This window comes from Dipodomys ordii, unplaced genomic scaffold (genome assembly GCF_000151885.1).
Source record: "Dipodomys ordii isolate 6190 unplaced genomic scaffold, Dord_2.0 Scaffold205, whole genome shotgun sequence".
Lineage (NCBI taxonomy): Eukaryota > Metazoa > Chordata > Mammalia > Rodentia > Heteromyidae > Dipodomys > Dipodomys ordii.
In genome coordinates, this window is record NW_012267421.1 from 1,585,544 (window position 1) to 1,612,096 (window position 26,553).

At 40.9% G+C, this 26,553-nt stretch overlaps 1 protein-coding gene across 5 annotated transcripts in view; it reads left to right on the plus strand.

Annotated features, from left to right (window-relative positions):
- Positions 1-26,553, plus strand: part of Bbs9 (Bardet-Biedl syndrome 9) — a 322,522-nt gene that overhangs the window by 876 nt on the left and 295,093 nt on the right. For 4 of the 5 annotated variants that reach the window (XM_013035169.1, XM_013035167.1, XM_013035170.1 and 1 more), the window contains exons 2-5: positions 6,627-6,749; positions 11,155-11,305; positions 15,221-15,285; positions 19,077-19,190. In XM_013035169.1, coding sequence (XP_012890623.1) covers positions 6,638-6,749; positions 11,155-11,305; positions 15,221-15,285; positions 19,077-19,190 — 442 coding nt within the window. In that variant the 5' untranslated portion in view covers positions 6,627-6,637. The remainder of the gene's footprint in view (positions 1-6,626; positions 6,750-11,154; positions 11,306-15,220; positions 15,286-19,076; positions 19,191-26,553) is intronic. The other variant, XM_013035171.1, reaches the window with a different exon arrangement.

A 26,553-nucleotide genomic window follows, 5' to 3' on the forward strand; every position in this document is an offset into this window, starting at 1 on the left:
TGTCTTGCAGAAGGAGGTTGGAGATGTGTGGTGATCGGTGTCTTGCAGAAGGAGGTTGGAGATGTGTGGTGATCGGTGTCTTGCAGAAGGAGGTTCGCGTCCACACGAACCCGGAGCACAAAGGGTGTGGGATCCTGTGAACATTTTTGAGCAAAGGATGGGTTTTAGGAATACCACGGGAGAAGTCACGTGCGCTCAAGCATCCTCAGGAGACATCTCAACAGGTCTGGGGAGTTCTTACCCAGCTAGTGAAGCGGGGTGCAGGAGAACATGACCCCTAATGCTCCTTGCAATAGGATTAGTTCCTTCGCTCTTCACTGTGCAAACGGCAGCAGTTTAGGGAACTAAGCTGATTTTTATCAGCACCTCCTCTCAGCCAAGGTATTTAGATGAATTCGATGTCCTGGAGAAATTGGTGGGTTTTGTTTTTTGCATCTAACTTTTACTTTAAATATAAAATTATGTCTTATTTGTTCACACATCTAACGTGTACACACACAACTTGGAAAAGTACTGAAAAGAAAAATAAGAGTTTTTTGTTGTTTTGTTTTGGTGCCCTTCTTGGGCCTTGAACTCAGGGCCTGTTCTCCGTCTGAACTTCTCTATGCTCAAGGCTAGAGCTCGACTACTTGAGCCACAGCATCACTTCTGGCCTTTTCTGTTTATGTGGTACTGAGGAATTGAACCCAGGGCTTCATGCATGCTAGGCAAGCACTCTACCACCAAGCCACATTCCCAGCCCAAAACATGAGTCTTGAAGTCAGCCAGTGTGAGAGAAAGATTGCCTAGGTTGTTAGCAATTACTTAAGGAACACAATTGTGGACTGTTATTTAGAAGAAGTAAAAATGAGATTTTTTTTAAAGTTTACAAGTTTTTTTGTGAGAGTTTAAGGGATGTTTTCATTATGTATAATTTTTTTATATAAATGTTTTTAAATTACAGTCAGCACTTAAATTTATGGTACAAATTCTTGATGGAAATACTGAGTCAGGAATAAAGCAGTGATGTAAAGTTTTCTTTTGGTGGTGCTGGGATTTGAACTCAGGGGCTAGCATTTACTAATCTGGTATTGAGCCATGCTTTCAGCTCAGTAATCATGTGATTTTACATCTTTTCAGGTATGTAGCAAGTCTCATCCCTCAGAAAACACACACACACACACACACACACACACACACACACTGCCCTCAGCTCCTTGGATACCATTTAAATTTTATTCTCAAGGTTAAATTGACATTTCTAAGTTTGTTAGGCTCAGAACACTGTGCCACCACCAGGTTATTGCTGCTCTTTATCTCACACTTCATTGAGTGCTCATTATGAGTTCGGCACTGGCTAAGCAGTTGGACATATTAGGCCATTTTATTCTCTCCTTGCCCCAGTTAATTGGGAAACTTGTTTGAGGTCAGTGTTGCTGGAAGTGAACTAAGGTTTGTCCAGCTGCAGCACTGTGATCTCTTACCTTTTGCATTTATTGAAAATGCCAACACTGAGTCCTTGTAATACTGCCTTCAATATTGTTCTTCTGTGTATATGATATCTTTCCTGGCCTGGATGATCTGATTCCAGCTTTCTGAGATTAGATGTGACAGTTGGAGAAAGAGAATTTCCAAGTATGAACCACAGCAGCTTTGGAGTCTTAGTCTCAGATTTCAGAAATCTCCAATCAGGCAACAGCTTCCTTCTGTAGTATCTGTGTTTTTATCCTCACCATTGATTATCGACCTTTCTCCTTTCCTCCCTCCCTTCCTCCCTCTCTTTCTTCCTCCTTTTCATCTGTCGTGGGGCTTGAACTCTGGGCCTGGGCACTGTCCCTCAGCTCTTCAGCTCAAGGTGGCTCTGTCACCTGAGCTACAGTGCCACTTCCAGTTTTCTGGTGGTTTATTGGAGATAAGAGTCTCACTGACTTTCCTGCCTGGGCTGGCTTTGAACCATGATCCTCAGATCTCAGCCTCCTTAGTAGCTAGGATTACAGGTGTGAGCAACTGGTGCCTAGCTATTATCATCGTTTTTATTGTCACCAGCCTTCCACATTGGGGGACTTGGTCAGTAAGGTCTTAAGACCATCTACTTTTCCAGTGAAAGTAAGGTTCTTAAGAGCATTTACCTTTCCAATGAAAACCAGAACCTGAAGACCAAATATCTACCTCTTCTGTGAAACTGGAGGTTTTAGGAGCAAATGTCTACTTTTCTAGTGAAATACACATCTAAGTAGATTTGGTGTGGAAGTCAACAAGTCCATAAGTAAATATCAAAGTAAAAATGAAATGTCATGTGGTACATTTCGAAGAGAATTTCTGGAGTTAGAAGATAAAGAGATGGTCTGCATTTATTGTTCTAAGGATTTTGAAACTAACCTTTTGTCCTATTTATGGGAATGTGTTTGTTAACTTTATTAAATTCTTGTTTTCTAACAATCCTTTAACAGTTTAATGAGGTGTGTGAAGTGCTGGGCAATGGGAACAGTAGTGACACCAAGGTACTATGTTCACAGTTTGTGTGGAGTGGCTGCAGGGGCAGTTTGTTTAAAGAATTGGAGAAGACAGCCTGAGTTTAGGTCCACATCCGACACTTGTTAGTTGTGGTCTCTTAGCCAGGTTTCTTAACTTTTCTGTGCTCAGATTTACTCAAATATTAGTACCTATATTTATTCTATAGATTAGAATTGTTGCAAAGCATTTAGAGCACTAGGATTTAGCAAATGATTAATAAATATTAACTATTGCTTTCCTTCATAATAAAAGGAAATAATAATCTTGAAAGTTTAACTTCTGAGCTGGGAGCCAATGGCTCACACCTGTAATCCTAGCTACTCAGGAGGCTGAGATTTGAGGATCACGACTCAAAGCCAGCCAGGGCAGGAAAGTTGTGACTTTATCTCCAATTAGCCACCAGAAAACCAGAGGTGGTGCTGTGGCTCAAGTGGTAGAGTGCTTGCCTTCAGCTGAATAGCTGAGGAACAGCCGTGCCAGTGGCTCATGCTTGTAATCCTAGCTACTCAGGAAGCTGAGATCTGAGGATTGTGGTTCAAAGCTAGCCCGAGCAGGAATGTCCGAGAGACTCTTATCTCTAATTAACTATAAGAAATCTGGAAGTGGTGCTGTGGCTCAAGTGGTAGAGCCCTCACCTTGAGCTGAAGAGCTCAGGGACAGCACTCAGGCCCAGAGTTCAAGCCCCATAACCACCACCACCAACAAAAAAGAGCCGAGGAACAGCACCCAGGCCCAGAGTTCAATTCTCACAACTGACAAAAAAAAAAAAGGAAAAAAAAGAAAGAAAAGAAAGTTTAACTTCTGGTTTTCATCCTAGCACTTGAGATAGGAGGATGGCAAGTTCCAAACTTGTCTTGACACACTCTCTACCACTCCTCGTCCCCCAAAAAAAGAAAGAAAAAGAAAAATTGCCAAGAAACTAGAGTTCAACACTGAGTAGAGTTTAAAATACAAACCCTAGCTGGTAATGTACCTGATTGGTAGAACACTTGCCTAGCATATACAAGGTCCTGGATATAATTTTTAGGATTGGGCAGAAAAAACAAAAGAAAAGGGAAATACAATCTTAGTGTCTCTCTCTTTTTTTCCCCCTTGGTGCTTGTCGCGACCGCCTCGACCCATGACGCGACAACAGGTTCTTCTCTCAGATGGTTTATTCAGGACCTTGTTTACAGCTTCTTTTCTCCTACTTCTCTCCTGCCCTGCCCGCTTCTTCCTGCTTCTCCTTGTTTCTCCTTGCTTCTCCTCCCCCGCGCTCCGGTTATAAGCCTCCTGGATGGCCAATCCTGAAGCGCTACGTGGCATATACTGATAGGACTGCAAACACGGAAGCAAACTAGGAGCCAAGTCATAGCCATATTAGGAGTTGTTTTTTACAGAGAGCACTCGTCAAGGGGGAGACGGAAGGCGGAAGCCCGCGCCATCTTAGGTCGCAGCTTCACCACACGGCCCTGCCATTTTAGCTACAATGTTGCTTTTGCAGCCGAGGCTCCCGCAGCTCTCCACAGTGCTAGTACTGGGGCTTGAACTCGAGACCTGGATGCTCTCCTTTATTTCCAAGTTGGGCTCTTCCACTTAATCCACACCTCCATTTCTAGCTTTTGGGTGGTGAACTGGAAATAAGAATCTTATAGACTTTCCTGCATGGGTTAGTTTTGAATCATGATCCTCAGATCTCAGCCTCCTGAGTAGCTAGGATTACAGGTGTGAGCCACCAGGCTAGTTTCTCATTTTTAATTAAGGACAATGTTAAGGAAATTAAAAATCAGTTATACATATTTTACTTTTTTTTTTTTTACTGCTTTTGTGTGCGTGTGCATATGTATGCATGTCAATACTGGAGCTTGAACTCAGGGCCTTCTGGTTTTGTTTAGCCTTTTATGCTTAAGGTTGGGCTTCTTTGCCTTGAGCCACACCTCCATTTTTGATTAACTGGAGATTAGAGTCTGGTGGATTTGTCTTCCCTATGGTTATTTTTGAACTGGGATGCTGACTGAACAAACTCTTTCCTTTCCCCATTGTCTAAAGTTCAGTGTTACCTCTACATTCTCCTGAGGTTCACTGTCCCTTGGCAGCAATCTGAGGTTCAGTATCCCCTCCCCCCTCCTCCCCAATGAGATTCATTGTTCCCAGCAACCCCAGGCAGTTTTCTCCTGAGGGAAAGAGGTGAAAGTAAATACTCCCATCCTGTTTTTTCTCCTTTAGTCTTATTTTCAGGGATTTTCTTTCTTTTACTTTGCTTGCTTTTCTTTCTTTCTTTCTTTTTCTTTCTTTCTTTCTTGCAGTGCTGGGGGTTCAACTCAGAGCCTTTTGCTGGAGCCACACCCCTAGCTTTTTTAAAAATTTTAATTTTTATTGTGAAAATACTGTAGAGAGGGGTTACAATTACATGGGCAAGGTAATGAGTGCATTTCTTTTCTTTTACTTTCTTTTTTTTGGGGGGGGTCCGGTCGTGGGACCTGAACTCTGGGCCTGGGCACTGTCCCTCAGCTCTTCAGCTCGAGGCTAGTGCTTTACCACTTGAGCCACAGCGCCACTTCCAGCTTTTTTCTTTTTGCTTATGTGGTCCTGAGGAATCGAACCTAGGGCCTCAGGCATGCAAGGCAAGTGCTCTACCACTGAGCCACCTTCCCAGCCCATGAGTTCATTTCTTATCAGCATTGTTGCCATCCATAGCCTTTTGTCTTCTTTTGAAATAGCCAATGAACAGAGGATGGTTTATACTTGTCATTTTGAGAAAAATTACTAAAGAGTTACATTCATATAGAAAATTCAGAAGAAGTGGTTTCTCAAAGATAGAAATAAATGATCAGAAACATTAAATTAGCAGCAGTGCAACACTAAAATAAATTGAAGATTTTATTTGTTTTTTTTACCAGGTTTTACATTTTTTTTTTCAGTTTCCTTTTGATACCCAGGCAGCTCTGAGTATCTGCAAGGAATTGACTCCAGGATCACCTTGGACACCCCCAAAAACTTTATAGTACTGGGACTTGAACTCAAGGGCTTGCTTGGTTCTTTTGGTCATGGTGACTCTCCTACTTGAGCCATGCTTCCAGTTCTGGCTTTATTGCTGGTTAATTGGAGACGAGTCTAGAATTTGTATGTTCTGAGCTGGAATTACAAGTATGTGTCACAACATTCACCTTTAAGTTTCTTCTATAAGGTGGTATTGTCATATAATCTACACACATATATATGTGCACATGTGTTTTAGAGTTCCTCTCTAGATTACTGAAATTAGAGTATAGTGGCATAATAGCTTTGTATTATCACCTGGACATGCACACACATACACACACACATGTGTACATATACTATCCTGTATTTCAGAATTCCTCTCTAGATTAATGAAAATACCTAATGCAAGATAGTACTGTGGGAATAATTCTTAGACTGTATTGTTTAGGGGATAATGATAAGAATAATTTGTGCTCTGAACAGAAGCAGCTGTGATAGGCCCAATTTATGTGCTAACTAGAACTGCTAGATTTCAGGTCTTAATTGTTTCTGAAATTTTTGTTGTTGTTATTGTTACTTTGTAAGTAAAGTTCTTTCTTAAATGTCTCAGAAGATAACCCAATACCTATTATTTGTATTTATATACTTATATATAATGGAATTATGCATTTAAAATAAATACTTAATTTAAAATATATTCTTTCTCAGCCCAGTTTATAACTGGCAAATGGCATTGCAAAATACCCATTTACTTGTGATTTCACGTATGTGTATAAAATACAATAAATTAAAGTTAGCTGGGTGCTGTTGGCTCATGCCTGTAATCATAGCTACTCAGGAGTCTGAGATCTGAGGATCACGGTTCAAAGCCAGCCCGGGCAAGAAAGTCCATGAGACTCTCTTATCTCCAATAAACCACCAGAAAACTGGAAGTGGTGCTGTGGCTCAAGCTGTAGAGTGCTCGCCTTGAGCTGAAGAGCACAGGGACAGTGCCCAAGCCCAGAGATCAAGCCCTACGACTGACCAAAAATAAATAAATAATAAAATAAATTAAAGTTAATATAGAAATGTTAATCACAAAGGTATCCAATTTTAATTTGATCTGATTTAAGAGATTAAATAATTTAGCCCATGAAGTGGATTTTTATTATAAATGAATGCTTCCTTTTTAGAGTGAAAGAAAATGTCTTTATTTAAAGCCCGTGATTGGTGGTCTACTGTTCTGGGAGAAAAAGAAGAATTTGATCAAGGCTGTTTGTGTTTGGCTGATGTTGACAATAGTGGAAATGGACAAGGTAAGCAACTTAGGTCCATGCTCTTAAGCAAACTTTCATGGTCTTACTGATTGAGCCAGGGCCTCACATATACTGGTCAGGTGTTTTCTGCAGAGATCCATCCCCTACCACTACTTTCATTGTATCTGAAGGCACTCATGCCATGATGAAAATATGCTAATTCCACTTGCAAAAGAATTGTTAAATCATTGCTCTCATTATTATATCCTGATGCAAACCCAGCTCCTATCTTGTTGCATTGTTTGTTTCTGTTTGCATCATCATTCGTTTAAATGACCTGTAAAGGGGTTCTAGGACTGAGGGCATGGCTGTCTATCTGCCTAGCAAGTACAGGCCCTGAGTTCACTGCCCCTTTCCCCCCCATTGTAAGAAGAAACAAAAGAACAACAATGAGAACCCAGTCTAGTTTTGTACCATTACTATATGAACTTGGTATTTGTTTAGATAAAATTCATGAGTTTTTATTTTGCTGTTCAGCTCATCATTGGCCTTTAAGAAAGAAAACTTAGGAGCATGATTGTGTTCACTGCATGTAATATTGTATTATCTATGCAATTTTCTTTATTTTGTCTATAATACTAGCAGTAGGATCTGGGGGAAAAGGTGATTAGAGTAAATTATCTTGGTAAAGAAGAAGTCTAGTGCCGATGTCTCACTCCTGTAATCCTAGCTATTTAGGGAGCTGAAATCTGGGAATTGCAGTTCAGAATCAACCTGGACAGGAAAGTCTATGACACTCTTATCTCTAGTTAACCACAAAAAGCTGGAAGTTGAGTTGTGGCTTACGTGGTGGACAATTGTGGGGCTTAAACTTGGGGCCTGGGTGCTGTCTCTGAGCTGTTTTTTTTTTTTTTTTTTTTTGCCAGGCGGAGCTTGAACTCAGGGCCTGGGCACTGTCTAAGCTGCTTTTGCTCAAGGATAGCACTCTACCACTTGAGCCACAGTGCCACCAGCTTTTTCTGTTTTGTGGTACTGAGGAATCGAACCCAGGGCTTCCTGCATGCTACGCAAGCACTCTGCCACTAAGTCACATTCCCAGCCCTCAAGTGGTGGAGTGCCAGTGTTGAGTAGAAAAAGTCAAGTGAGCTTAAGGTCCTGAATTCACCCAGTAGTGGTACACAAAAAAATGACAACAGGGTCTTGAACTGCACTTAACCCCTTATTTCTGAGGGAAATCTGGGCTCTTCCTCCCACCAAGGAAGTTAAGGTCTTTTGTTCACAGGGTGCTTTTTAGAGGCTCCTCAAAGATGGTTTCACCTGCCTCTGCCCAACTCTTACCACTCATAGTTTCCCTGTTATTGAGGCACATAAAGTCATGCCACAACTGTGTAGTGGCCCAGCCTGTGATCCTAGCATTTAGGCTGATGAGGCAGGAGGATTGTGACTTCAAGGCCAGTCTGGGCTATATACTCTCACCCAGATAAAGAGTTATTCCACCAGAACACCTGTCAGAACAATTACAAGTCCACTTCGGCCCGAACTGTCTAAAGCTTAACCTGATTAAAAACTATGCTGTCTCATTTATTGTTTTTTCTTTTTGCTTATGTGGTGCTGAGGAATCGAACCCAGGGTCTCAGGCATGCAAGGCAAGTGCTCTACCACTGAGCCATCTTCCCAGCCCCATTGTTTACTCATCTATTTCTACTAGAGCTATTTCTGGGTGTGTCCAATAGGTTACTGATATACTGAGAGGTCTTCCTTACTTTGCGGTTAGCTGGGAAGCAGTATACAGAAATCATTACATGTTTGTGTTCATGTAGACAAAAACACTGATCAGTATTTCCTAAAGCCTGGACCCCTCATTGTGACATTCTGGAGTGACTCTTGCAGATGAAGGTTGTTTCTTCTAGACATACAAGATCCAGTAAGCTTGTATTCTCTGTACATAGTAAAACTATGTAGCTGCATTATTTCTTCTTCTCTTTTGCTGTCTCCTCCCCCATCTTTTTCTTTGGGGGCAGTACTGGGGTTTGAATTGGGTTTTGTGCTTGCAAAGTAGGTACTCTACCATTTAAGTCAGCACCTCTAGCCCTTTTTGCTTTATTTAATTTTGGGATAGGATTTTGCAATTTTTTTTCTGGGGTTCGCCTTGGACTATGATCCTCCTTGCCTGTGCATCTTATACAGTTGAGATTACAGGTATGAACTGGAAATAATCCATGTTGGGTTATTTGTTGAGATTGAGTCTTGTGGATTTTTTTTTTTTTTTTTGGTGGGCTGGCTTTGAACTGCAAGTCTCCTGATCTCTGCTTCTGAGTATCTGAGATTACAAGTATGTACCATCACACCCAGCCCTGCATTTTGACAAGCGCTAATGTTGAATGGAGGCACTCTATAAAGTTGGACAATACTAATGATATTAGGGAATAGAAAATTGATTCTAACAGTTTTGGCTGTGTTCCTTCATCCCATTCAAGTGGTCAATTGCTGTCTATCCTCTAGCATTTTACCTGCAGTGGGCACAAGTCCCCAGTGACTCGAGGTAATAACTGATGAATTGCTCTGTTACTGTGCACAGTGCCACTTAATCCAGTCTGGAATATGAAAAAGAGTATTGGTTTTCACCTAGACTGAGCTCCCAAAAACAATTCCATTTAACTCATTTGGAAGGAGTAGTTGTATTTGTGCCTAGGTTATACTCTAGTGTTCATTTCTCCTGCAGATTGCTGTTTTTGGGGGGAGAGGCATAAATGAATGGAAACTATGATAAATTTAGGTAGAAAGGAGATGGGAATGAGAGTAAGGTCACTTCTCAGATGCATGCAGAGATCATCTTACTGGGGACAGGAGCATGTGGATCTTACAAGACTGCTGTGGGTCTTCCTGCACTACAGTCGTGCTGAGGTCCCCACAGGAGTGCCTGAGGTCCCCACAGGTTATTATGGGGATGCAAGAGGAAGTCCCTGAGAACTATCTGGACCATTGTCTGCATCCTTGGCAGCTGTCAGTTAATGAGCTTTGTAGTACTTTAACAAATACCAGGGCTGGGAAGGTGGCTCAGTGGTAGAGAGCTTGCCTTGCATCCCTGAGGCCCTGGGTTCGATTCCTCAGTACCACATAAGCAAAAAGAAAAAAAAGCCGGAAGTGGCGCTGTGACTCAAGTGGTAGAGCGCTAGCCTTGAGCTGAAGAGCTGAGGGACAGTGCCCAGGCCCAGAATTCAGACCCCACGACCGGACCAAAACTCAAAAAACAAAACAAAACAAAACAAAAAATACCACACATTTGGGTAGCTTAAGACAACCAAATGTGTTCTCTCATAATTTTAGAAGCTGAAGTTCTAGATTCAAGGTGAAGGCCAGGACTGTGATCCTTCTGCAGCCTCCAGGTTCTTCCTAGCTTTCTCTAGCTGCTGATAGACCCAGGCACTCTTTGGTATTACTCCAGTCTCTGTCACATGGACATAATCTTTCTCTGTGGTTGTTTGTGTGTGTGTGTGTGTGTGTGTGTGTGTGTGTGTGTTTTAAGACAGGATCTCACTATTTAGCCAAGGCTGATATTGAACTTATGATATAGCCCAGGCTAACCTGAAACTCTATTTTCCAAGTGCTAGAATTATAGGCATAAACTGCCTGGCTTATTTTTGGCTCTCCTATTAAGATACTTTCGTAGAATATTATATTCTTAGCAGACTGTGTCCTCACTCACTGTAGCTTATTTATTTCTGCCAACACACCGTTTCCAGATAACATCACATGCATAGGTATGTGAAGTGTGGCCCTGAGCATGCTGTCTGAAGGACATGCATTCTTCCCTCCTGTACTCTGGGCTGCACACTGTAAATCAGGGCAGGCCAGCAAGGCCTCCAGACCTTTCTAATTCAGTGTCTAATTCAGTAGGAGAGTTAGCACAGTGATGAAGTCAGTTTACAGGATTCTACTAGCGCTTCAGCAAAGGGCTTGCTGTGATTGAGTGAAGTGATAGCTAATTCCATTGAGGTTTTGGAAAAAATGCAGTATGTTAGTGCACTGGAATACAGGTGATGTAAGGCTCTTTTTTTTTTTTTTTTTGGCAGTTCTGGGGCTTGAACTTAGGGTCTGCGTGCTGTCCCTGAGCTGCTTTTGCTAATAGCTAGTGCTCTACCACTTGATCCACAGTTCCACTTTTGGCTTTTTTAGGGGAAGTTTATTGGAGATAAAAGTTCCACAGACTTTCCTGCCTGGGCTGGCTTTGAACCTGATCTTCAAATCTCAGTCTCATGTGTAGGTAGGATTACAGGTATGAGCTACTGGCATCTGGCTCAGCCAAGTTCACTTAAATCACCTGTTAGCAGAGTGGCCTTTATATATGAAGCAAGACTGGTTTCTTTTTAAATGTACATTTATCTTTTAGATGTTAGAATGTTTATTCCTAAAGATATTGGCTAATGTTTGTTTATTCCCATCTTTTAAAAAAAACTCTCTGCAGATAAAATAATTGTAGGTAGCTTTATGGGATACCTAAGAATCTTTAACCCCCATCCTATGAAAATGGGAGACAGCGCTCAGCCTGAGGACTTGCTCCTGGAAGTGCATCTTCGAGAGCCAATACTTCAGGTGGAAGTCGGGAAGTTTGTTTCGTAAGTATAGTTCACTAATTCCAGTGTCCTGTCTCAGTCGGTGGGTATAACAGTCTCCAGGGTGTCACTTGTGGACTCTTTAAACAGCATTGCACATGACATATAGAAAGTTGGGATCCTGTCACATAGGTATTCCATATATACTGACTTTTTTTTTTTTGTCGGTCATGGGGCTTGAACTCTAGGCCTGGGTGCTCTCCCTGAGCTCTTCAGTGCTCTCCCTGAGCTCTTCAGCCCAAGGCGAGCACTCTACCACTTGAGCCACAGTGCCATTTCCCCAATTTTTTGTGTGTGTGTAGAAATTGGTACATTTTGAGGTAGAATAAGACATTACTGTTATTATTACATTATTATACTATTATAATAATATATTACAAAGGGATTCCATTTCTATAGCTCAGGTTATGAGTATAATGTACCTTTTTTTTATAATAACGTACCTGAGTGTTCCTGGCATATTAGAGGCTTAATGGAAAAGAAAGGAACTTAAAAAAATAACTAAATAAAGAACTACCTAGTATTACTTAAAGAACATATTGTAGTCAGGGTGCTAGTGGCTGACATCTGAAATCCTGTCTACTCAGAAGGCTGAGATCTGAGGATTGAGGTTTGAAGCCAGAGTGGGCTGAAAAGTCTGTGAGACTTGATCTCTAGTTAACCAGCAAAAAGGCTGGGATAGAGGTATGGCTCCAATTGTAGAGTACCAGCTATGAACAACCAAGCATACTAACAGCTTGCGTCCCTGAGTTAAAGCTAGAGGCCTTGAGTTTCAGCCCCAGTACTGGCACCAAGAAACAAACAATGACAACAAAGAACAAAATGTGCAAGTCCTGAAGGTGTCTGCTTAATAAGACAAAGTAACAGATAGCAATCACTTTTTGGTTTGGATCTTGAAGTTTATTTCTTTTTTTTTTTTTTGCTTATGTGGTGCTGAGGAATCGAACCCAGGGCCTCAGGCATGCAAGGCAAGCGCTCTACCACTGAGCCACCTTCCCAGCCCCTGGATCTTGAAGTTTAAAAATGAATTATTTGGGGTAGAGAGTTCCTGACTTGAAAGGTCAGTTCAGTCTACAAACGTAATCTACTCCATACTACAGATTTGTTTCAAAGTCATTAACTTTATATTTTGTTGTTACTATGGTTTGAATTCAGGGCCTTGTAATTACAAGGCAAGTGCTATAGAAGTTGAGCCATACCTAGCCCTATTTTCTGGATAGGGTTTTGCTTTTGTCATAGCTGGCCATAGACTGTGAACCTTACTTACACCTTCTGAGTAGCTTGGTTTGTAAATGTGTACCACTATAACTGCCACCCTAAGGGTGAATTTGATGTATATCCTGGCCAGATTCAAACTCACATTCCTTCAGCCTCTACCTCCCGACATTACATGAGTTTTCTTAAAGTGATGGTATGTTTCCTTTCTTTTTTTGTCGGTTGTAGGACTTGAACTCAGGGCCTGGGTACTGTCCCTGAGCTTTTTTCCTCAGAGCTCTTTTTCTACCATGTTGAACCACTGCCTGTTTTCTGGTGGTTAGTGATGAGAGTTTCACATCCTTTCCTGCCTGGGCTGGCTTTGAACTATGATCCTCAGATCTTAACATCCTGCGTAGCTAGAATTATAGGTGTGAGGCACCAGCACCCAGCTTCTTTTGTTTTTTAAATTTTATTTTTATTTTTGAGATGTGGTTTTAACATATAGTCTGTATTGGTATATGGCTTGCTGTGTATAACTCATACTGGCCTGTAACACTTGATTATCTTGCCTCAGTCTCCTGAGGGCTAGAATTACAGGTATGTGCTGCTGTGCCCCAAAAGTTTGTGTTTATTTTTATTTTTAATTTTTGTTCCTGTGCTAGAGAATTGGGGCTTGAACTCACAGTATCTCACTCTTGATTAGCTTTTTTACTCAAGACTGGTGTTCTACCACTTGAGTCATACTTTCACTTCCTGCTTTTTGCTGGTTAATTGGAGATAAGAGCCTCCAGATTTGTCTTCTTCAGCTAGCTTTGAATCAGAACCTCAGATCTTGGCCTCCTAAGTAGCTACGATTATAGGTATAAGCCACTGCCACCCAGCTATAGAACACATTTGTGCCTTTTAATGTTATTTTTAAAAATTTATTAGTATTCTTTTTATTTGTTTTACTTTTTGAGGCAGAATCTCACTATGTAGATCAGGTGGCTTCAAACTTGAATCTTCACCCCTGCTCAGGTGCTGGGATGGCAGGTGTGTGTCACCTGACCCGCATTCTGGTGGGTGATCCTCACATCACTTCTCACCTTTGTGATCACTGTTGTGAGGGAGGAGGTGAACATTGTGTGTGGATGTTGTTTTGGGCTTTTACACACCTGTCTCTGTAATCTTACCTGTGTTTAGAGAAGAGAGTGCTGGACTCAGAGCCAGGTCACACAGCAAGGTTCAGGTCTCTGAGCCTACACCTCACCATCTTTCAGCAGCAGATATGCTATTTTGTGAGCATGATGGGAAAATTGTTTTGAGTATCTAGGGCATATAAGAATGAACTGAAGGCATTATCAGTTTCATGAAGCATTTGTAATTTGCATTATCTGGTATCTAAGTGAACAATGGGGATTTATCTATTGATAATAACAGTGTTTTCTAGTTATGACTTAATATATGTCTTACTTTATAATGAGACACTAATACTCTCTAAATTTAAATGATCCCACATAGAGTGAGATATAGAATCAGAATTTCCATCCAGGTTCTCAGATTTTAATTGCAGTCTTTGTAATTTAGAAGAGTCTCAGAGATTGCACACTGGAGGTCTGCTTGTACATGGGACCCTGCAGTGATTTAAATTGAAAAGAGCTGCCAGCATGGAAGAACCAGGAATTTTTACTTGACATCTTGGCTTTCTGGCTTTTCTTGAAAAAAAATGTGGAGATCTGGCCACAAGCCCAGAACCAACTAGTAGCCACATCCATTAGTCTGGCCCTGGTCTTCCCTTAATCACAGCCATTTGCACCTCCTCTCAGTATTGGCCATTTGCTTGACTCTTGGATTTCTAGACTGCCATGTTCCTTCTCTGGAAACTACTTGACATGAGTTGGAAAATGTACTGGGGATACCATATTTTATTTCTATTTGAGAATTAGTCCAAACTGAAATATTTTAAATACTTTTAATAAAATTTCAGTTCTGGAACTGATGTATGCCATTTATTAATAATGACTCAAATTTATGGTACATTATACTTTATAGTACTTTCTCATGATTTTGTTTACTTGAAAACTTTTTTACTTTCCAGAAGGTAATATAGGCTTAGGGAGATAAATTGACTGGTACCAAGTCAATGAGCCAGGACCAAAACTTGGAATTTGTTATTGTAGGAGAGCTGAGAACACGCAGGAACCAACTGTGGCTTGCAGGTTCACTGAGTTAGTACCCTCCCCCTCCCCTTCCCGTTCCCCCTCCCCCTCTCCCACCCTCTCTCCCTCCCCCTCTCCCTCTCCGTTTCCCTCTCCTTTCTCCTTTTCACACCTTCTTTTCTTCCAGTTTCCACCTTCTTTCTTTCTTTCCTCCTGTAGGGTGGTCCATAGGTGCGATTGTCATCTTTGTGGTCACTTTTAAGAGGGGAATGTTGATTTGTGTCCTATCCTCCTTTCTACCTTTCTTTCCAGACAAGATCTCACTCTGTAGCCCAGGCTGGCCTCAGACTTGTTACCTTTCTGCCTCAGACACCTCCGTGCTGGGTTACAGGTTCATACTTGGTGAGGCCGAGTATTTGAGCCTTCATGCTTCTCAATTGTCAGCTTGTTGTAGCATTTATTTTTCAGTCTAGAATATTTAATAAATTGTCTTGTGTTGTAATTATGAGATGTTTTGAAATTATTTTTATCACTTTGGTTAAATATGAGTAATATTTAAAAATGAAAATTTCTCATTTTTCAGAGGTACAGAAATGCTTCATTTGGCTGTGTTGCATCCTAGAAAACTTTGTGTCTACGCTGTCTCAGGTAATAAGCGATTTTTTTCTGATGTGGAATTTGTATTAGTAAATGGATTTCTCACAATAAAAATAAAAATTTCCTTTTGTGTGTGTGTACTGGTACTGTGGCTTAAACTCAGGGCCTCACCTTCTTGCTTAGCATTTTTGCTCAAGACTGGCATTATATCATTTGAGCCATAATTCTGCTTCTGGGTTTATTGCTAATTAATTGGAGATGAAAGTCTAATGGATTTTTCTCCCTGGGCTTGCTTTGGACTGCAGTCCTCAGACCTCAGCCTCCTGAGTAGCTAAGATTACAGTCATGAGCCATCTCTACCCATCAAGAGTAGATAACTTTTTAAAAAAGAATACAAAACATTCATTTGAAGGTTTTCTTGTCTTGGTTAGCATTTTACCATCATTCATTTTACTCTTTTCAGGATACTTAAGCTTCTTGGTTGACTATTTCTTGCATCTTATTTTTCTGGCAGAGGGATTCTTCTCATCTCCTTACTCTCAAGGTTGTGTCCAGGGTTGACTGACCAATGACAGAGTACAGTTCTGGGTTATTTAGGGCCCTTGAGTCTTTAGAAATGTTCACCAGTACCAGTTGGTTTGATGCTGAGCCATAGTGGTTGGAAGTGCATTTTCTTTGGTCAACCTTGAGGGTTTTCTCTTTGTGGTTCTAATTCCTTGGCTTTTAGTTGTCTCCACTCAAGCCAACCTCAAGCACTTATCTTAGGCTTATCAGGTTTTGTCCTGTGACATGGCCCTGTGGATCCAGGTACAGTAGTTGATTGGTTTAGTTTAGCATTTTGTCTCTTACAAATGCTAAAAAATAACTGAAGGTTTATTTTGGTTATTGAATAGGTTTTAGCTCTAATTGAGAGTGATTTTTATGTTTTTCAATGCCAGTGGACTTTTTTTTTTTTTTGGGGTCCGGTCGTGGGGCCTGAACTCTGGGCCTGGGCACTGTCCCTCAGCTCTTCAGCTCAAGGCTAGCACTCTACCACTTGAGCCACAGCACCACTTCCAGCTTTTTTCTTTTTGCTTATGTGGTGCTGAGGAATTGAACCCAGGGCCTCATGCATGCAAGGCAAGCGTTCTACCACTGAGCCACCTTCCCAGCCCCCACCAGTGGACTTTTTTGTGGTTTTGATAGAGCTCAGTGTCTATACTCTGTTCTTTCTTTTGAAATTTGCTGTAAATACTTTCCAGTGAGTTTCTTATATACTTATTCTCTTGATTTGGGCTTGCTTTACTTTTTGTCTTTTATCTGTGTAACAATTCATATTTCCTGTCCTCAGCCTGCACAGTTTCAGGCAGTCTCTTTTTGGGGTAAAGCTCTACTAGCTTTCTGAGGCAATCTAGTTAACAGGTGATCTGGTAGTGGTAGATAGGTAGTAGACACTGCTTCCGCGAATGAAGGGACAGATTGCTAACTCTTTTTCCTCACAATGCTATTTTACCTGTGTACACACTGCCAGTGACAAGGATATTGTTCCTTCTAATGATAGAGCAGAATAAGAAGAAGAGGTTGCATAGGTCACCTGATTTCACGGATCTACTTCCTTGAGAGATTCTCACTATATTAGTCCCAGACTGGCTTGGAACACACTACATAAGAGTTTTATGATCCTCCTGCCTCCATCTCCCAAGTACTGGGATTACAGGCATGAAACACTCCTCCCAGCTCCTGTTCCTCTAGTCTTGATCATTCCAGTGATATTTTACTAACTGGATTCCACAGGCCATAGAAGGGAACTTGCTCACATTTAGTCTCCCTTAGTACTTCATGGGGAATCAGTACCTTAAGGATGCTACAGGGGGGTTAAGCAGGCTAGAGAGAAGGGCATTTTATAAACTAGAAATTAGATTAGACTCTTGGCCTTCCTTGGTCCCATTTGAATTATGGCTGGCCCAGAAAGACAATGCAGTTCCATGGGGCCTTGGTGTATGCACTAAGAATAAAATGTAAAAACATAGTGAAAGAAACTGGACTGTGTGGTCACAATTGTTTATGGTACCTGGGTATCTATTTTCAAATTAGTGTTGAAAATAAAAGTTATTTGCTGTTGGAATGGTGATTTTATTGCTTTCATTTAAAAGCTTTATATTCTCAGGAGATAAGGACTTATCCATTCTGCATCCCCTATGATCACCTTACTTTCCTTAGATTCTCATGTCTTTAGGTTTTTAGGATATTCTTAGGCTGACAGTATATTTTTTCCTGGCTCATCTTAAATTGAGAAGCATTGGAAATGGGTGTTTTTGTTTTCTGAATGTTTCTTGAGATTTCAGAGTGAACTTTGATCTAGCTTCTATTACAAGAGACCTACAGACATTTCCACTTTAAATGAAGCTACTATGTTGGCATATGGGAGTGGTAATATTTGACATCCTTCTCCAGCCTCCCCCCTGCCTCCCTCCTTTACTTTTCTCTCCCTGCATTAGTCTCCCCAGCAGATGTGTATCGCTGCACTTGGCTCAGATTTCTTTCTGTTAGGCTTTGCTTTGTAAGTAAAGTTTATAGATATGTGAGCTTAAGCCATACCAATTTTGTTCTCTTGAGTACTCTTTTTGAAAAGTTTTATACTCCATAATATGCATTTACTAGATGCCTAGTAAAGGAGAGGCTGGACCTTTCCTTAGGTGAATGTGGTATCTTATTTAGATTTTCCCTCCTTTCTCCATGTGTTTAGTTAGGGCTGATTATTCTGGCACCTCATTGGCTCACTTCCAGAAAACCTTATTCTATCATAGCTAGCTGGCAGGTTTGAGTCTTGCTTTGTTTTATATTCTGTGGGTATGTGAAATTAATTGTTATCATTTTAGGGGAATGGGACTGAGAAGAAGTGATTTCCCCAAGAGACCTGCCTTGTTAGTTTTTTCTCTTTTAACTGTTAATAAAAACAAAACAAAACAAACTTAAAGCTGGGTACCAGTGGCTCATGATTCTAAGACACCCAGGCAGACATATGCATGAAACTCTTAGATTCTTTGTCCAGTTAAGCAGCAAAACAGCCAGAGGTGGCAGCCTTTCTCTTCTTCCTGTTCTTTCTATTCCTTCCTCTGTCCCCCTAATCTCTATTAACCCCTCTCCCCCCATATCTGCCTTTGAAGAAGTTTAGGATTACAAGCTTGAGCCACTGCACCTGGCTTTCTAACTAACTGTTCTTAAAATCCTAACACTAGAGAGTAAATACAGGTGAATAATCTTTTATTTTCTGGAATGAACTAGAAAATAATTATAGGATTTTAAGTGCAGAGAGAATGTTTTTCTTTGTTTTGAAGGAGATTCTTCTTGACTGACTTCAAAGAAAACACATTGTCTGATTTACTTGCTGAGGAAAGCTCCAAAGATCATCCCATTCTATTAGAATATATGAGGGCATTTAGTATTTTGAGAGTTGGTGCAGGAAAATGAATTGTTTTGAAGTATTGGGATTTTTTCTTAAACACCGAAGCATTTCTTTATTCTGTTGTAAATGCAAGGAACTTAACTTCATTTATTTCAGAACTGAAATTAGAGAGCTTTGTTGTTATTTCAATAATTACAGTTTACTCAGGCATATCTAATAGAAATAGATCATAAATGTTCCCCATGGTAGTACTTCATCTAATGTTGTGATCTAGCTGAGATTCAAATGTTCTAACTATGCCGGCTTTGTGTTACCATGAAATAATTGTTCATAAGGTTTTAGTGATTTGTCATTTTAAATTTCACTAAAATAAAATTAAGAATTGGTATGGAGAATGAGAAGAAATGAGTGTTTGTTAGTGCAAACAAAGATAAAGTAATCTTATGTTTTTCTTCAGGAACCTTGGGTAATGTGGAGCATGGGAACCAGTATCAGGTCACATTGATGTATGAGCATCACCTTCAGAGGACAGCCTGCAGTATGACATATGGACCGTTTGGTGGTGTTAAAGGTAATTTGCTTTTAATTGTGGCAGATTTAGAATATCTGGTCATATAAAAATAGAGACGATTATATAGTTTTTAAAATTGAGATTAGGTGGTTACATAAATTTCACAGTATTGTGGAATAGTGATACTTAAAGTCACAAACACATTTTAACCTTTACAAGGCAAATTGTCAATAGTTTGTGAATTCTATGAGCTTTGATAATACAATTATATATATAGTTATATATATAACTATATATATATATATAGTTTTAATCTCAGAGAGTTAAACAGATTTGTATTTAAATACTAAAATAATGAATAGTGTATGTATTCATATTCATGTAATCGATATCCATAAATGGTCTACATACTTATTTCTAGATGGTTTTTTTCCTTCAGACTTTGTCTTGTATAAGCTAGCAATGTGAACTATTTTGTGGTAGAGCTCTGTCAGTGGAGGTGACCTTTCCATTGGTGGTGTCCTCTGCCTGATGCCGGCCAGTAGAGCCATGAGCCCCTCCCTCCATCCTCCCATCTTCATGGGAGCTGCTGCATGAGCTCTTTCTGCAAAAGAGCAGCTTGAGGAGGGGACAGACAGGGACTGAATGTAGATTTTTTTTTCTTTTTTTCTTTTTTTTTTGGTCGGTCATGGGGCTTGAACTTTGGGCCTAAGCACTGTCTCTCAGCTCTTTAGCTCAAGGAAAGCACTCTACCACTTGAGCCACAACACCACTTCAGGTTTTCTGGTGGTTAATTGGATGTAAGAGTCTCATGGAGTTTCCTGCCAGGGCTGGCTTTGAACCACGATCCTCAGATCTCAGCCTCCTGAGTAGCTAGGATTACAGGCTTCAGCCATCAGCGCCCAGCTGCAAATGTAGATTTGATCCTGCTCATCAAGCCATGGATCTTTAGCTTGAGAAATAGACTCTAAAGAAAGAAGTATCTGCCTCAGATTTCACAATGGTATCACCTTTACCAGGTATAGCTGTCTTTGTGTCCTGGGGCCTTGGAGTCAATTCCAGAGGACTCCTCCATCCTCTAGAAACCAAAGTCTTTAGATGCCCCAGTCTTTTTATGTTATGTTATTTATTTATTTGGACAGGATCTGGCTACGGAGCCCAGGCTAGCTTGCTCTGCTTCCTGGGTGCTGGGTTTACAGGTGTGCACCACCATACATAACTTTCTTTGTGTACCTTGAATCATGTCTAGATAAATTCTGGAATACTCATGATATTTAATGCAATGTAAATGTTGCAGGAAACATTGTTATACTGTATTGCTTAGGTAGTAATGACAAGAAAAAGTTTGTACAAGAAGCATTTTTCCCTGAATATTTTCCATAGAGCTTGATTGACTCTATTGAAGAACCCAATGACAAGAGAGCTGATTGTCTGGGCTCAGGGAAGCTGTGTTCTCCAGGTCCTGGGTGTTTCTTTTGCTCCTTAGCAAAGGGCTGCCTGCGGCTGGCATGCAGAGGAGAGATCAGCATCTTCTCTCCCCCTCAGCTTATAGAATTGATTTCCATTGTTCTGTAAAAAAAATGACACTTTTGGTGAACTTTGTCTTTCTTAGTTAGCTATTTTCAAGTTGCTTTTCCTTTGCAAATTCCCACATGCAAATGTTGGAGCCTGTAAGTCTGGAGTCCAAAAGTTATTCAAAGAGAAACAAAGTGCTTGTGCTAATTAAAAGCAAGCTTTTTTTTTTCTGTAGCATCATTAACAGTCCTTTAGAACGTTTCAAGTATTATATATAATACATTATATTATATCTTTTATATTATCAGATGAAGTTAACCAACTTAAAGCAAAAATAAAGAATTCCTTTTTTTGTTGTATGTTATAAAGGACTTCCAAAATAATGCAATGAGGTTCAGTATATGAACCTAAAGTATGTCACCTTGGGGATGGAGATGTGGCTTAGTGGAAGAGTGTGTGTGCTCAGCATGTGCATGGCCCTGAGTTCAGTTCATTTGGACACACATGCACGTGTATCACATTACACACACACACACACACACACACACATGGAACTTGACACATTGAAGTGCATTGTAGAAACAAAGATTACTTTGCCTTAGGCAGGTTTTAGATTCGCCTGTGAGAGGAATATTGTATCTGTCCCTGAAGGTGGTGGTGAGCCTTGCTAAGTTCCTCACTTAACCTTACTAAGTAAGTGTTAGGTTTTTAAAAAGAGGTAGCCGAGTAAGAACAGCACCAGGCACGCACGTGGTACTCAGGTAAGGGGTAGGTTTATTTAGTAGACCTGCTGAGACCAGGTTGGCACTCCACGTGGCTGGGGAAGGCCTGGGAATGAGAGAGAGCTGGGAAGAGAGGAAAGAGAGAGAAAAGAGCCAGAAAAGAGCAGAGAGAGGGGTAAGAACAGTAGCACTCACGTGGTATTCAGGTAAGGGGTAGACCTGCTGGGACCAGGCAAGGTTGGCACTCCACGTGGCTGGGAAAGAGAGAGAGCAAGAAAAGAACAGAGAGAGAGAGAGCTAGAATAGAACAGAGAGACCCAGAAAAGAACAGCAAGAGCAAGAGAAAGAGCAAGAGCAAGAGAGCGTCTGGGCCTGGGCTAGGCCTTATGTAGGGTATGGGCGGGGAAAGGTATGGCCACATCAAATTCGGATGTGACCTCAGTGGATGCAGATGTGACCTCTTCCAGGTGTCCCAGTTGCCTAGGTAACGCAGGTACTGGGTGGAGACTTTGCTGCGAGGAGGGTGGAGTCTGCTAGCCATCCAGGAGCTGACCTTACAGTAAGGAAGACCTCACTTCCTTTTTCCTATCATTTCTCTATGACTCTACATTTTCTCATTTAACCCAGCCTAAAATTTACAGGTTAAATTATTTCTCCTGGTCCTCCTTTGCAATGCAGGCTCCCATGTCACATAAAAGTTTTATTAAACCCACGTGAATGCTTTTCCCATCTCAATCTGCGTCATACTGAGACACTTCTGATCCTAGGTTGGGGAAGAATATCTAAGACTGATATTAACTTTGAAAAGAACAGACAGCTTTGTGCCCATGTGGTACTTTTCTTCTCTTAGTTCTCAAGTTATACCTTACATTTTTTATTTTGTCAGCTGTGGGGCTTGATCTCAGGGCCTGGATGCTGTGTCCCTCAGCCTCTTTGTGCTCAAGGTTAGCGCTCTTATTTAAGCAACAATACCACTTTATACCTTACTTTTTTTTTTTTTTGGTCATGTGGCTTGAACTTTGGACTTAGGCTCTGTCCCTGCGCTTTTCAGCTCAAGGCGTTCACTCTTGCTTGAGCCACAGTGCCACTTCTGGTTTTCTAGTGGTTTATTGGAGATAAGAGTCTCACAGACTTTCCTGGCTCGGCTGGTTTTGAACCGCGATCCTCTCATCTCAGCCTCCCAAGTAGCTAGGATTACAGGCATGAGCCACCGGTACCCAGCTATACCTTATATATTAAAAGTACATTTTATGCTGGGTGTGGGTGGCTCACGCCTGTAATCCTAGTACTCAGAAGGCTGAGATCTGAGGATTATGTTTTTCTTTTTTTGAGCCTGGGCACTGTCCCTGAGCCTCTGTACCCAAAGCTAGCACTCTACCATTTGAGCCACAGCAACACTTCTGGCTTTTTCTAGTTATATGGTTCTGAGGAATCGAACCCAGGGCTTCATACATGTTAGGCAAGCACTCTACCATTAAGCTACATCCCCAGCCCTCAGGATCATGGTTTGAAGCCAGCCCAGGAAGAAAAGTTTGTGACAAAAGTTGGTTGGTAAGAGGAACAGATGTTACTGCTAATTGATGGTGTGGTTTTGGGAGGATGCTGAAGTTGTTCTAAAATTGGGTGTGGTTACATAGCACTGTGAATATACTACAGTTGTTGAGTTGTATACTGTACAGGAGTGATCTTTATGATATAGACAGAGATGTCCACATACTCTGTCCTGTTCTCTGTAGCTCATGGCCTTGTAAAGTGATGCAGCCTTCTCTTAAAGCAAGCAGCTCATGGTTAAGAACCATGAAAGAGTTCTCCAATGCTGGATAAAAGTCACCTGTAAATTGTTCACATTTCAAAAATATTTACTTACAAAAATATTTTACCTGATGTCTGTAGCATGTTTAATTTGCACCTTTCTGGGAATGAGTAGGTATTTCTTTTAATTTTAAATTTTCCTTAGAGTTAATCCAAGTAACTCTAAATTCTTCAAAATAGGAAGCAAGTAAAAGTATAATTTGGTGCTACTTCAAGTGTTCCAAAATGATCTAGGAAGGCAGTGCATCTATTTCTTTCTTTCTTTCTTTTTTTAATTATGAAACTACCGTACAGAGGAGTTACAATTACATGGGCAAGATAATAAGTACATTTCTTATCAAGCATTGTTGTTTCCTCCTTTGTTTCCCCTTCCTATCTCATATCCCTCCCCCCCAACCAATATCCCCCCCTCCCCGCCCAAAGTTGTAAAGTTCGTTTTTTGACATAGCGACTTGTACATCTCATTGTTGCAATGGGTCCACCTGTATCCCTATAAAAATATGGAATGCTTCACGAATTTGCGTGTCATCCTTGTGCAGGGGCCATGTTAATCTCTGTATCGTTCCAAATTTAGTATATGTGTTGCTGAAACACAGCACATCTATTTCTATAGGTGATAGTGAGTTGCCACTAGATGGCAGTCTTTTCCCATTTTGTATATTGGTTGGCAATGGCCTGCCTATGAGTGAGGCATATAGTAAGAAATCACTCATGGAGGAATTTTCATCCTTAAATAATGCTTTGCCCTTTAAGAAGAATAAACAGGGCATTTCTTTTATTTCTTAATTTTTTATAACCTGATTTATGTGTTCATTTATTCATTTTGGTGGAGTTTGGACTCAAGGACTTGTGCTTGCTAGGCAAGCATTCTGCCACTTGAGCCACACCTCTGGCCACAGAGTGTTTCTTTAAAAAATTAATTATAGTGTTAACATTTTGTAGAATATAATATCAAAGTGTTTTCTGTCTGCTTTTTAAATTTTCCTATGGATTTGGTCATAAGAAGATAATTATTTAAGTGCAGTGTCTGCCTCTTGTACATCTGGATTCCTGACAGTATCAGGTATCTGGAGACTTGCTACAGATGTTTGCCTGCTGTGTTCTGTCCCCCACTAGTCCCCTTCTATGTGCTGTATAGGTTGGAAAGCGTTGCCAAGATAAATGGGACAGATAGAGGAGGGGCTTCCTCCAGGCCTCTGGTATTCACCTCCTTTCTTGGGTTTCCCCTGAATGAGCCTGCCTGCATAGTTTAGAAAAACACTTTTCTGTCAGAAAGGAATATACATCACTATAGCTAAATTCAAGTGTATAACTTTTATTCTTCACAAATTAGGTAAAAAAGGTTGAGCCATTTATATTTTCAGTGTTATCTTTTGGTTGATGCTTTGGTTTGTAAATAAAGTAAGAAAATTGAAGTTTAGGGGCTGGGAAGGTGGCTTAGTGGTAGAGCGCTTGTCTTGCATGCATGAGGCCCTGGGTTCGATTCCTCAGTACCACATAAGCAAAAAAAAAAGCCGGAAGTGGTGCTGTGGCTCAAGTGGTAGAGCGCTAGCCTTGAGCTGAAGAGCTGGGGGACAGTGCCCAGGCCCAGAGTTCAGGCCCCACGACCGGACCCAAAAAGAAAAAAAAATAAAGAAAGAAAATTGAAGTTTATTTATTTATTTTGGTCGGTTATGGGGTTTGAACTCAAGGAATGGGTGCTGTCTGTGAGCCTCTTTGAACTCAAGGCTAGTGCTCTCTCACTTGAGCCATGATGCCATTTCTGTTTTTGTTGTTGTTGTTGGTTATGCGACCTGACCTCTGGACCTGTCCCTCAGCTCTGCAGCTCAAGGCTAGCACTCTACCACTTGAGCCACAGCGCCACTTTGACTTTTTCTGCTTATGTGGTACTAAGGAATCAAACCCAGGACTTCATGTATGCAAGGCAAGCACTCTACCACTGAGCTACCTTCCTAGCCCCATTTCTGGTTTTTGAGTGGTTAATTGGAGATAAGCGTTCTCACTAGGACTTTTCTGCCTGGGCTGGCTTTGAACTGTGATCCTCAGATTTCAGCCTCCTCAGTAGCTACGATTACAGGCATGAGCCACTGATGCCCAGTTTAGAAAACTGAGTTTTAAAAAGTGTTGTGTTAGGGGCTGGGAAGGTAGCTCAGTGGTAGAGTGCTTGCCTTGCATGCATGAGGCCCTGGGTTTGATACCACATAAGCAAAAAAAGCCAAAGTGGCTCTGTGGCTCAAGTGGTAGAGTGCTAGCCTTGAGCTGAAGAGCTGAGGGACAGTGCCCAGGTCCAGAGTTCAGGTCCCATTACTGGCAAAAAAAAAAAAAAAGTGTGTGTTAGCCTGATGGTGGTGGCTCATGTCTGTAATCCTAGGTATTTAAAAAGCTGAGATCTGAGGATAGTAGTTTGAAGCCAGCCCAGGCAGAAAAGCCCATGAAAATCTCATCTCCAATTAACCACTCAAGTGATAGAGCACTAGCCTTGAGCAAAAGGAGCTCAGGGATAGTGCCTGTGTTCAAACCCCAGGACCAGCACATTCGTACACACACATACACACACACACACACCACACACACACACACACACCACACACACACACACAGAGTGTAATAGTGCCTGCCACTGGTGGTTTATGCATGTCATTCCAGCTACTTGGGAAACAGACATCTGAGGATTGAGGTTCAGAGCCAGGCAAGTTCAAGAGACTTTTATCTCTAATCTATCAGCAAAAGCCAGAAGTGGAGCTGTGGCTCAAGTGGTAAGATGTCACTCTTGAATGGAAAATCTAACAGACAGTGCCCAGGCTTTGAATTCAAGACCTACTATTAGTATAAAACAAAAAAGAAGGTGAGAGGAGAAAAAGTTAGAGCTTGATGTATTGGTGTGTGTCTGTAATCCTAGCACTTGGGAAGTGGGATGCAGGAGGATGTTGTGTTTGAGGCTAGCTTAGGATACATAGTGAAACCCTGTCTCCAAAAAAACCCCCAAAAAACAAAAAACTAAAAACCAAAAAAACAAACCAATTTTAAACCAAACCAAAAAAAGAAAAAAAAAGGATAGGATTTAATAGGTTGATCTCTACTTGTTTTTGAAGAAAGGAACAAGATGATATTTCAGCTAGATTTTTTAAAATGTTACTAGAACTTCAATGTTGTTAACATGGTATTTTACCTAGATAAGATAAACTTGCCATTTCAAAATAGCATTTGGACAGAGAGAGCATTAATATTGGCTGAGAGAAAGCTGGCAGTGGAGTGAAGAAAAATGGTATTATTCGAAGGTCAACTGTATTCATACAGCTTGATAAAATAAGATCCTGCATGTGGTCTGTGTAATGTATTTGGCTACTGTCAGGATATTTCAGCTGGGTGTGGTG